General features: G+C 58.6%; 1 protein-coding gene across 1 annotated transcript; it reads left to right on the top strand.

Moving 5' to 3' along the window:
* The first annotated feature begins 2,725 nt into the window (after nucleotides 1–2,725).
* FOS (Fos proto-oncogene, AP-1 transcription factor subunit) lies at nucleotides 2,726–4,486 on the top strand. The gene is made up of 4 exons (XM_088529301.1): nucleotides 2,726–2,874; nucleotides 3,256–3,498; nucleotides 3,606–3,713; nucleotides 3,828–4,486. The coding sequence occupies exons 1-4, from the start codon at nucleotides 2,734–2,736 to the stop codon at nucleotides 4,434–4,436; spliced, it is 1,101 nt and encodes a 366-aa protein (XP_088385427.1). The 5' UTR covers nucleotides 2,726–2,733; the 3' UTR covers nucleotides 4,437–4,486.
* The last annotated feature ends 5,856 nt before the right edge of the window (nucleotides 4,487–10,342 follow it).

Below are 10,342 nucleotides of genomic sequence, written 5' to 3' on the forward strand. Positions count from 1 at the left end.
ATGGTGGGGCCTCTGCAGGCTCACGCGGGCTGGGCCCAATGCTGCACTGGTCCCTCAGCCCCCTTTCCTCCCTTCTCTGCTCTGGGTCCCAGCCACCCCTGCAAGCTTCCCCGATGCCAGGCAGTACTGCCCACACCGTGCAGGGGGGCTCTGAGCAAGGGCTTGTTTTGTAGTGCCCGTGGTCACGTCGCTTGCGTCCCCCGCCTCTGGGCTTCACTGCGGGCTCCTCTCCGCCACCGCGGCCCCAGCGTGGCGAGCGGCAGATGTTTGTGGTGGTGCGCGCTTGGAAAGTGAAACGTGGAACCTCTCGCTGTGGTTAGCGGTGGTGACGGGAGCCGTTTGGGCTGTCACCCGGCCGCTGCCGCCGCCGCCGTGAACTTTCCCCTGCTGAGTGGCCACGCTGAGGCCCGGCTGCTCCTGTGCCGGGCGTGGGTCGCACCATCCCACGCGCTGCCCCACATGCTGCGCCTTCCCACACAGCCCCTCTCTGCTCTGGTGCTGGAGACCGGAGCGCAGTTGCCAGCTCAGCCCCGAGCCGAGGGCTGCGTGCTGAGGCCGGGGATCTTGTCACGCCCCGGGGAAGCAGGAGGCTCCCACGAGCTGCATGAGCTCTCCTTGCAGGTGGAGCTACAAGGGGCAACAGCTGGGGTGCCCCGCATCAGGTCTCTGTGTGGGGAAGAGCCTCCGTCAGGCTGCGCTGCGGGAGCAAGGGCAACCCCGTCACCCAGGCGGGAGGTTTACGCTCTGACTGTGCTTCGACCCTGCGGTACCACTCACTTCCTCCTTTCTTTTTCACAGGCGCTGTGGTAAAATCGTGTGTGCCCTGCGTTTGGAGCAAACAACAAACCCACGTCATGTGTTTTTGGTTTCTCAGTTTCCTTGCCTCCGCCGGCACATGCTAGAAACGTGCAGCGTCTGTGCACTTTCCATTTGGTGCAAACAGAACGCGCTTGGTCGCCAGCAGAGATGACAACAGACGGCTTGCCTCGGCGCCACCAAAATATTTTGGTCCCTTGCTGAAGCAGTTTTCCCCCTTGGGTTTCCAGAAGTTTCTTTGGCGGGTGCAGTTTGTCGGGGGGCTGGCGGGGCTGGCTGCAAAGCTGGAGCAGGGCTCAGCAGCCCAACGTGTCTGGCAAACGTCTTGGGCTGCAAACCCCGCTGGACACTTCCCTCCGCACTGGGCCCTGCTGCGACAGTCCCAGCACTCGCCAGGGCCGTGGCTGCAGCGGCCGGGGTGGTGGAGGACAGGGCAGGGGTGGCCAGGCCGGGGCTGGGGAGGACGGTCCCCTTTGCTGTCACTGCGGTGCAGCGGCTGGCCGGGCTGCCGGGCCGGAGCGGGACCAGGCGCAGAGGTGCCGAGAGGTGTTCCCGGGCACGCGCTGCGCAGCCAGTCCTTGGCTGTTCCCTCCGCGCTGACGGGCAGCGCAGAAATAGCAGCTGGCCCAGTTCCCCCGCCCCCGTGGCCCAGATCTCTAAGAACGGAGCTCGCTCGCACAGCAACGGCAACAGCAGCAGCATCAGGCACTGCATTTAGCCCATGAGCTCAAGCAGCGGGAGCGGCTGCCAGCAGGATCCCAGCCTGGCTGGGTGACGCTCCTGCTTGGAGACTGCGCTGCAGGCTCTGTTTGTTGCTGTAAACACGCTCGCTGCTGCAGCTTCCCTGTTACTATCTATAGCTGCGATCTCTTGGCTCCCGTGCAAGGCGAGTCTGCGGTCTGGCTCCCAGCTCCGCCTGACCTGAGCCAGGGCTGCCTGACATCCCCGTCGTGGGTGGGTGTCTCCGGGCTTCGCTGCAACCGGCATCAAAACAAAACCCAAACTGGGGGAAAGGACAAGCCCCCCCCTCGCTCCCCCCGAGGTTTCCCGTCTCCCCCCACCCCGGGCGCTCCGAGCCCTCCCAGGGGCCGCGCCCCCTCCCCCACCCCGCAGCCCCCGGGCTGCCCTGGCTGGGCCCGAGCGCCCTGCGTGTTACCCCGCGCCTCTCGCCGCGCACGTACGGCAGCCGAGTACACAGCGCGGCGCTCGCGCGGCGGGAGCGGAGCCTGTTACATTTCCCGCACGTTCCGGGGGCCGTTCCCGTGCCGAGCCCCGGGCAGGAGCCGCCGGCCGCGCGCGGCCTCGGGCACCCGGCCCGGCTGGGGGCAGGGGGCCGCGGCGGGGGGAGGGGAGGCGCGGGGGGGCCGCCGCGGCGCCCCGTGCTCTTGGCTGCAGCCCGGAGCGCTTCCCGTCAGTCCCGCCCCCTCGCACAGGATGTATCCCATATAAGGATATCTGCGTCAGCGGGTTCCCGAGCTCGGCGGCAACACGCCGCGGGGCGCTACCACTGTGCGCGGGGGGGGAGCCGCCGCCGTGCCGCCGCCCCCGCCGGCCCCGCCGCGCCGCCCGCCGCCGTCGCTGCCCTCCCCCCGCCGTCGCGCGGAGCGGCCCCCCCGCGGGGGCGGCGGGGCGGAGCGGGCGGGCCGGTCCCGGGGCGGGGGGGGCGGTGCGGCGCGGCGGCCCCCCCGCGGGCGCGGGTGGAGCGCGCCCGGGCGGGGCGTGCCCAGTGACGTGAGCCACGTCAGGGTATAAAGGGGCGGCGCGGCGCGGCGCGTTACTCCAGCGCAGAGCGAGCCGCGGTGCAGGCAGAGCGACACGGACAGGCGCAGCCGGGCTCCTGCCTCCTTCCCTGCTTCCAGCACTAGGACGCTCCGCTCCCGCGGCGCCCCGCGTGTGCACACTTCGAGCCGAGCCGACATGATGTACCCGGGCTTCGCCGGTGACTACGAGGCGCCTTCCTCTCGCTGCAGCAGCGCTTCTCCGGCCGGGGACAGCCTCACCTACTACCCGTCCCCGGCGGACTCCTTCTCCAGCATGGGCTCGCCTGTCAACCCGCAGGTGAGCTCTCGGGCAACGCGGGCACGGCGCGGTGCATGGGACTGCCCGCACGGGAGCGGGCGCAGCGGCGCGGAGCGGGCAGGGGCTGCCTGCGGGTGGAGGGGGGGCGGCGGGGCGGCCCCTGCGCCGCGGTGGCGGCTGGCGGCGGGGCGGGCGCGGAGCCGCGGCCCGGGCTGCGCGCTGCGGCGGGTGTGTAAAGCGGCTTCATTGATAAAACGCGAGTTCATTGAGGAGACTCCGGAGCGGCGTCTGCGTCATCGCAGACGTCAGAGATATTTATAACCGCTCCCTTTCATGTGGAGCCGGGCGGCGGCGCCGGGGCTGCGGGGGGCGCCCTGCTCACGGCCGCGCTCACCGCCCCGCTCTGCTCCTGCCCCGCAGGACTTCTGTGCAGACCTGGCCGTGTCCAGCGCCAGCTTCGTGCCCACGGTGACGGCCATCTCCACGAGCCCCGACCTGCAGTGGCTGGTGCAGCCCACGCTCATCTCCTCGGTAGCCCCATCACAGAGCCGCGGCCACCCCTACGGCGTCGCGGCGCCCAGCGGCGCCTATGCCCGGCCCACCACGCTCAAGGCACCGGGAGCCCGCGGACAGAGCATCGGCCGCAGGGGCAAAGTGGAGCAGGTGAGCGCAGAGCCGGGCTGGGGCGGGGGAGGTGGCCGGGGCTGTCCTTGCTGGTGGGCAAGGCTGGTGGCTGGCAGTGGGACTCAGGGGTTGCTCTCTGCCCACAGCTCTCTCCAGAGGAGGAGGAGAAAAGGAGAATCCGCCGGGAAAGGAACAAGATGGCAGCAGCTAAGTGCCGCAACCGGCGGCGGGAGCTCACGGACACACTGCAGGCGGTAAGTGCTGCCCAGACCTGCAGACACCTCGGGCATGGGGGGTGGGGGGAGCATCGTGACTGGGGGTGTTGGGGTGTGAGGGCAACCCTGGCTGACAACCTGCCCTCTCCCCAGGAGACAGACCAGCTGGAGGAGGAGAAATCTGCGCTGCAGGCAGAGATAGCCAACCTGCTGAAGGAGAAGGAGAAGCTGGAGTTCATCTTGGCAGCCCACCGTCCTGCCTGCAAGATGCCTGAGGAGCTGCGTTTCTCTGAGGAGCTGGCAGCTGCTGCTGCGCTGGACTTGGGCACTCCTAGTCCCCCTGCCACTGAGGAGGCAGCTTTCACCCTGCCAATGATGTCTGAGGCGCCGCCAGCCATGCCACCAAAGGAGAGCAGCAGCAGCGGGCTGGAGCTCAAGGCTGAGCCCTTTGATGAGCTGCTCTTTGCCACAGGGCCACGGGAGGCCTCTCGCTCGGTGCCTGATATGGACCTGCCCGGGGCCTCCTCCTTCTACGCATCAGACTGGGAGTCACTGGGTGCTGGGACCAGCGGCGAGCTGGAGCCACTCTGCACCCCTGTGGTGACCTGCACCCCCTGCCCCAGCACCTACACCTCCACCTTTGTCTTCACCTACCCTGAGGCGGACGCCTTCCCCAGCTGTGCCGCTGCGCACCGGAAGGGCAGCAGCAGCAATGAGCCCTCGTCTGACTCGCTCAGCTCCCCGACCCTGCTGGCCTTGTGAGGAGCCCAGGAGCCTGCACTGACTGACCCGCTGGGCCCCTCCCTGCCCCACGGACTCACCGCTGTGCCCCACGGGTCCCCAGGCCTGGTGAGGGCCCTGCTGCTGCCGCCGTCATCCCCTCTGTCCAGCCTGGCCCTGCGGGGCCTGGCAGGGCGCCCTGCGCTGAGGCCTCGTACCTCTTCCAGAGATGTAGCAAGTCGCATGGAGTTTGTCTTGTCCCCAGTGGCCCATCCATGAGAGCTGGTAGTCTGTAGCATGTCCCACACAGCTGGGTTGGTGACTCCCTCCCATCCATAGTATCACTAGCATTAATTAGTTAATCTCTTGGTTTTAAATTATTGGAATTTAACCTGGTGCTGGGTATCTCCAACTCGTATCTAATGCAGCTGATTAACAATAACTACTGTGTTCCTGGCAATATCGTGTCCTGATGACTTAGAAATGACCCATCTTATGTGGCAGGGAGGGGAAAGAGACTCTATTTTATTTTGTAGTAGGTAGAAAAATAGCTATATCCATGTACTGTAGTTCTACATTGATGTTCATTGTAACTTTACTGATCATGCATTGTTGAGGTGGTCTGAATGTCCTGACATAAGTTTTCCATGAAAACGTTTTTATTGTGTTTTTAATTTATTTATTAAGATGGATTCTCAGATATTTATATTTTTATTTTATTTTTTTCTACCTTGAGGTCTTTTTTGACATGTGGAAAGTGAATTTGAATGAGACTTAAGCATTGTTTGCTTATTATTGTTCAGAGACATTGTCAATAAAAGCATTTAAGTTGAAGGCTGGAGTTGTCCTTGTGTTGGCCTCTTGTGCCACTTCCTTATGACCAAAGTGGTTCCCTCCCCTGTAATTGGGCTCAGAGTCATGAGCTGCAGCCTGAGCCAGGGGGTGCTCCAAGGGCAAAGGCAGGAATGCCCTTAAGGACAAGCCTGCTCTTGCTCTGGTTACCACATCCCTTCCCCATTAGTATGTGGGCTGGGTGCTGGGGTGTCCTCTCTTCTGCCCTCCCCTCACTCTGGGAATGCCTGCCCTGGGCCTAGAGTCCTTCCTGTGCCTCTGCCTTTCACCTACTGTGCCCTTTCCTCTACCACCAGGAGCCCTTCCTTGGAAGGAGGTTAGAAGGGCAAGAGAGTTCCAGCCTCTGCATCACAAAGGCTAGTGCCAGGTATCACTACCCTGTGCTGCTTCAAGGAAGAGATGCTTCCCTGCTTCTAGCTCCCTGCCTCCTTCTCTTTGGAGCTAGAAGGCAAAACACAGCCCCTTTCCTTGCCTTGTGTTTCCTATCAGCCTCAGCTCCTGTATGAGCAGCCCCTCTGCTTTGGGAAGGTGCCAGTTCCCTGTCTGTTCAAGGCCTCTCCTCTCTCTGTTACTAAAGGGCTGCTGCTTCTGTCACTCTTGCTGCTGGTATGCAGGGCAGGGTGCCCCCATCTTGCCCCTTCCATGGGCAGCCTGCCCTGCGTGCAGATTGTTCCTGCTCCCTTCCTAACGCAGAGGGGAGGGAAGGAGCACGGTCCCCACCCTGCCGCTCCTGACCACCTCTTCCTTCTGCTGCCACAGAAATCCTGCCCTGGCACGTGGGTCCCACCAAGGGGGACCTTGCCCCTGCGTGCTTGGGATACCCATGCAGGCTGGGGGCGTCCCTGGCATTGAGGCTGGCCTGGTGTAACCCCAGACTGTGTGGTCGCTGAGGCAAGCTCTGCTTTCTTCACATCTTCCCCAGCAGAGCACGCACAGGATGTATCTCATCTCAGGAGTGCATATTGCAGCCTCATGGCTTGCTCAACAGCACGGCCTGCCCTCTGCAAAAGGGACTATTACCCACGCGGCTTCCTGTCTTTCAACACTGCACTGGAGGCAGCGTTGACAAGTGCAAAAGAATGAAACAGGTCCCCAGCCCTGGCCCTGCTGGCTACTGAGTGCTGCTCACTGAGAAGTGGTGACTTCCACATCACCGCTCTGGTTTGCGGGGGTGACACCCGGCACAGTGAACGCACACGGCCCCCGAGCGCTTGGGTATTGCAGTTCCACAAAGCGCAAATCCTGTGACAAGTAACCCTGTAAAGTCAGTCAATCTGGAAGCGCAACGTGCCTTGCGCTGGAGGAGCAGAGGGTTTGTAGCCGGGGAAGTCGGGGCGCAAGGAAAGGCCATGTGTGCTGCCAGGCTCCCGGTGCTCTGCAGAAGGGCAGCAGCTGTGCTCAGGGACCCAGAGCAGTGAATACGCCTGCAAGCAAGTGGGGCAATCCTGGCCACCATGGCTCAAGAGCGTGAGGAAAAGTATTGCAACTCGTAGGGTGGAATTTGCACATCCAAGACAAGGTATTCCCATAGATTAAGTGGCGGCTTTTCCTTCAGACAGCATGGACAGCAAGTGCCAAGCGTTGGTGTCAGCTTCGGCATCTGTTACTGCAACGACGTCAAGCTACAGGAGGCACGTGAGGTTCGACCTCAGGCTGCAGCCCTGACACCCGCTTCGCCTTCAGCCAGGGACGACCTGCAGCCCAGGTCGTACCTGATGGAATTTACGGCATGTCGATGCAATTTATGAGCTGTCTCGCACCGGAGCGCCCCGCAGCGAGGCTGCACTCGCATCAGTAGAAGCCGACGCGCTCCCGACGCGCACCGAGCGCATAAACTGCAGCGAACCGAGCACGGGCGCCTCCATAGCGCGCAGCGCCGCGAGCGGCCGCCCCGGTCCCCGGACTGCCCCGGCCCCGGCCCGAGCCGCCGCCGCGGCGCCTCTGCGCGTGCGCGCGCCGCGCGGCCCCGCCCCGCCTCGCTGTTTACTGTTTGGTTGCCGGGGCGCCGCGGAGCGCGGCGCGTCACGGACGTGACGTCCCGCTCCCCGCGGAGACGCCGCGAGCCAGCGCCGTGACGCAAGCGCTTCCGGCCACCACCATATATGGGCAAGCGGCGGCGCCTGCCGCCCGCGGCTGCGGTCTGCGCGTGTGGCGGAACTTTCTGGAAGCGGCGCGGGGGTGCGCGAGGGTGCGGCGCAACGGGCGCTGGGCAGCACGGCCGGCTGGGCCGCGACGGGCCTGGGGCTGCCCTGCGAGGGCAGCGTCCTCTCGGCGGCGCGGCCGGTCAGTGTCCCTTTTGCGGGTACCCAGTCTGTGTGGGTGCACGCGTGCAGAGTGCCCACCGTGGGGCCCTGGGAGTGGTGGTGCTCCTCGTGGTTGAGGTGCTGTGTTGGCGCTGTGAGGCCGCTCAGGCGCCATTGCTGCGTTGGCAGGGCTGCCACCCCTGGTTTGGCCCCCAGCTGGGAAGTGCGCTGGGAGCAAGAGCACGTGGAGGCCTTTCGGGGGACCAGCATGCCAGGTGCCATTGGTTCCTTAACTGCCTGCGACCTGCCCGTCTTCAACATGACTCTGGCCTCAGCCCTCCCCATGCAAATCTCCCTGAGGGGAGAAGTGGTTCATGACACTTAAAAAAATCAAAGGCAACACAATTAAGATAACACAGAATATCAATTGATATTATTCTCCATGTGCTCTTAGATATTTATTTGTTTATTTATATATATTTAGTAGACTGTGCTTGCTGTATCAGGATTACCCTAAGAAACTGGGGGGCCTCGGTGCAGTTTTCAGAGTCGCTGGTGACCAGCTCCCTATATCCTTGAACGTTTGTTCTGGCTAGTTCTCTTGTCATTCCCTTTTTGATTATATTGCCAATAGCTGTGACTTTCCTGCCTACAGTCAAAATAGAACAGGAAACCTGCCAGAAAGTCATTGGAGCCGCTGGGCAGTCAAGGTAAAAAAGATCACTCAGAGGAGATAAGGTTCTAGAAAAGAAATTATTTTTTTCTGTGTTCACTGTAGAGAAACTTAACAAGATTCTCATGCTTATATGCTGTTTTATGAGGGATTTATCAGGGGGTATGTCTGAAGTTAGAGTGTTTGTAGGAAAGCATTGAAGTGTGCTGATCAGATGATACTCGCCCAAGAGTCCCAGGGGAGATAATGGTTTAAATTGCTGAACTACTAGTCATCATATGTGGCATATCACCTTAGAGGTGATTTGATAGGAGACAGTGGGAAAGCAGTTAAGATGTCAATAATAAAGACTAGAAAAGTTCTTGTAAGCTATTGGTCAATAACTTTATCAGGTAAGTTAGTGAAAACTCTTTGAAGAAGAGAACTAGCAGGCACAGACAAGGGATGTACTGAAAGAATCCTAGCGTACTGGGAGAACCAGCAGTGTTTCTCTGAGGAGACATTGTGGGAAGTCCTGGGAGGGGGCAGCAAGCATGTGGACAAGAAAGATTCAGGCCACGTACTCTACGTGGGTTTCCAAGGAGCATTCAACAAGGTTTCTCAGCAAAAGCTTCAGAGAAAACTAAGTTGTCATGGGGTAAGAGCAAAAGTTTTCATCTGGGTAGATGACACTGGGAAGGCAAAAGATGGAGCAAAAAATCCATGGAAAGAACCAGTATGTGAATTTCTACAAAAATCTGTACTGACTTTACAGTATAAAGTGAATTGATGATGAAATTCAGTGTAGATAAGTGTTTCACACAGGAGAAAAGCAATCCAAACTTCATTATATAAAGAAATGGCACCAAGTGAAACTCGGGGAAAGGTGGGCTTGAAAACAGATCCCATGAGGTTATTTATCAGATGGCATGGCTGACGGATGGAAAACATTTTCCCATGATTTTGTAGTTGTTAGAAGTTTTGAGTTCAACAGAAATCTTAAAAAATGGAAGAAAAAACTACTGAGGACTGTTAAATCGGCGGACACCTGTGCTGGCTCAGGGCATGGTAAGGTTGCACATTCCTGGAGCATTGGGGAATATTCTGAGGAAGCAGCGCTGCGTTGTTCCCTCGCTCTTGCAGCCTGCTCGACGTGGTCCTTATCAGCCACAGTCAGGAGACAGGAAAGTGGTAAAAGAGAGTCTGTGCCTGGCCATGTATGGCTATTCTTATGTTTTTCCCAAGTACTTAGCTAAACTTTCGCTCTTACTCTGTGGTTCCTTATTGAGATAGTATTTGAAAGTTGTTTAAGTTACCCTGAGATGTGATTGCTTATGTCCATGCTTCTCTTCCATTTAGATCTTTTGCTGATAAGGTTGTTCTTTGGCCCTGTTTCCTGAAAATTTTCCACGTATGTTAGGTGTGCTGGTAACTTGGGGAAATGCTGAAGTGAAACTCAAAAAAAAAAAAAAAAAACTCATTCTTTTGACTGGGAAAAGGCGGATGTCCACAAGGGACCTAGATATTATATCAACAGGATATCACAGGAAAACAAAAGAAGGTCGTAACTAACACGTGGACAAAGGATCTCTGTTGTTTCCGATTATGGAGCCCGTTATGCCTTTTTTCTTTTTTTTCTTCTCTCTCCACATCTTTGGTCTGCAGAACAACAGCTTTTCAGCTCCTCTTCGCTGACTGTGTTCGAATTCTGTTTTTATACAGATGTTTTGTGCCTTCATCCCATTGGCCAAAGATAACCGCTGCAACTTTAAAGGAGTCATTTTAATTCCGATTTCATTGCATCTTCTTTTTGGGTAAGGCTCTAGACCCTTTTAGATTGCTGTCTTGAATTTTCCCATGCTAGGGGAACAAGGGAAGTGAAACAACCTCATAATGTAGTATTTATTTGGTTTTGTTTGCAAAATGAAGCATTTTAGAATGAATAACACAGTATTACAGAGGCCATAAAATACAATGGCAGTCTCAGTCCTAAAGTGTATAGTTTATAATGTATCAAGTTCGTGTATGACCAGGTAATAGTCATTTTTAAGTAAAACACTTAAGTGGACGGTGAAGTATTCTGGGTTCTTCAGCATTAGGAAGATGTAGTTCCTGCTCTGAAGCGTTTGAACTGCTTGTAGGAGAAGATGCAGTTGTCAGTGGTGCACTAGGGAGGAGGACGAGCGCTTGTGGCAGCATGT

This window comes from Tinamus guttatus, unplaced genomic scaffold, assembly GCF_059628265.1.
Source record: "Tinamus guttatus ecotype Peru unplaced genomic scaffold, ASM5962826v1 Tinamus_guttatus_pri_ptg000327l, whole genome shotgun sequence".
NCBI lineage: Eukaryota > Metazoa > Chordata > Aves > Tinamiformes > Tinamidae > Tinamus > Tinamus guttatus.

Excerpts from the sequence above, each read along its gene's own strand:
- FOS (XM_088529301.1), top strand. The coding sequence starts at position 2,734 with ATGATGTACCCGGGCTTCGCCGGTGACTACGAGGCGCCTTCCTCTCGC. Across the intron at positions 3,499-3,605 it reads GCAGGGGCAAAGTGGAGCAG|CTCTCTCCAGAGGAGGAGGA; the intron begins GTGAGCGCAGAG and ends CTCTGCCCACAG. Across the intron at positions 3,714-3,827 it reads TCACGGACACACTGCAGGCG|GAGACAGACCAGCTGGAGGA; the intron begins GTAAGTGCTGCC and ends CCCTCTCCCCAG.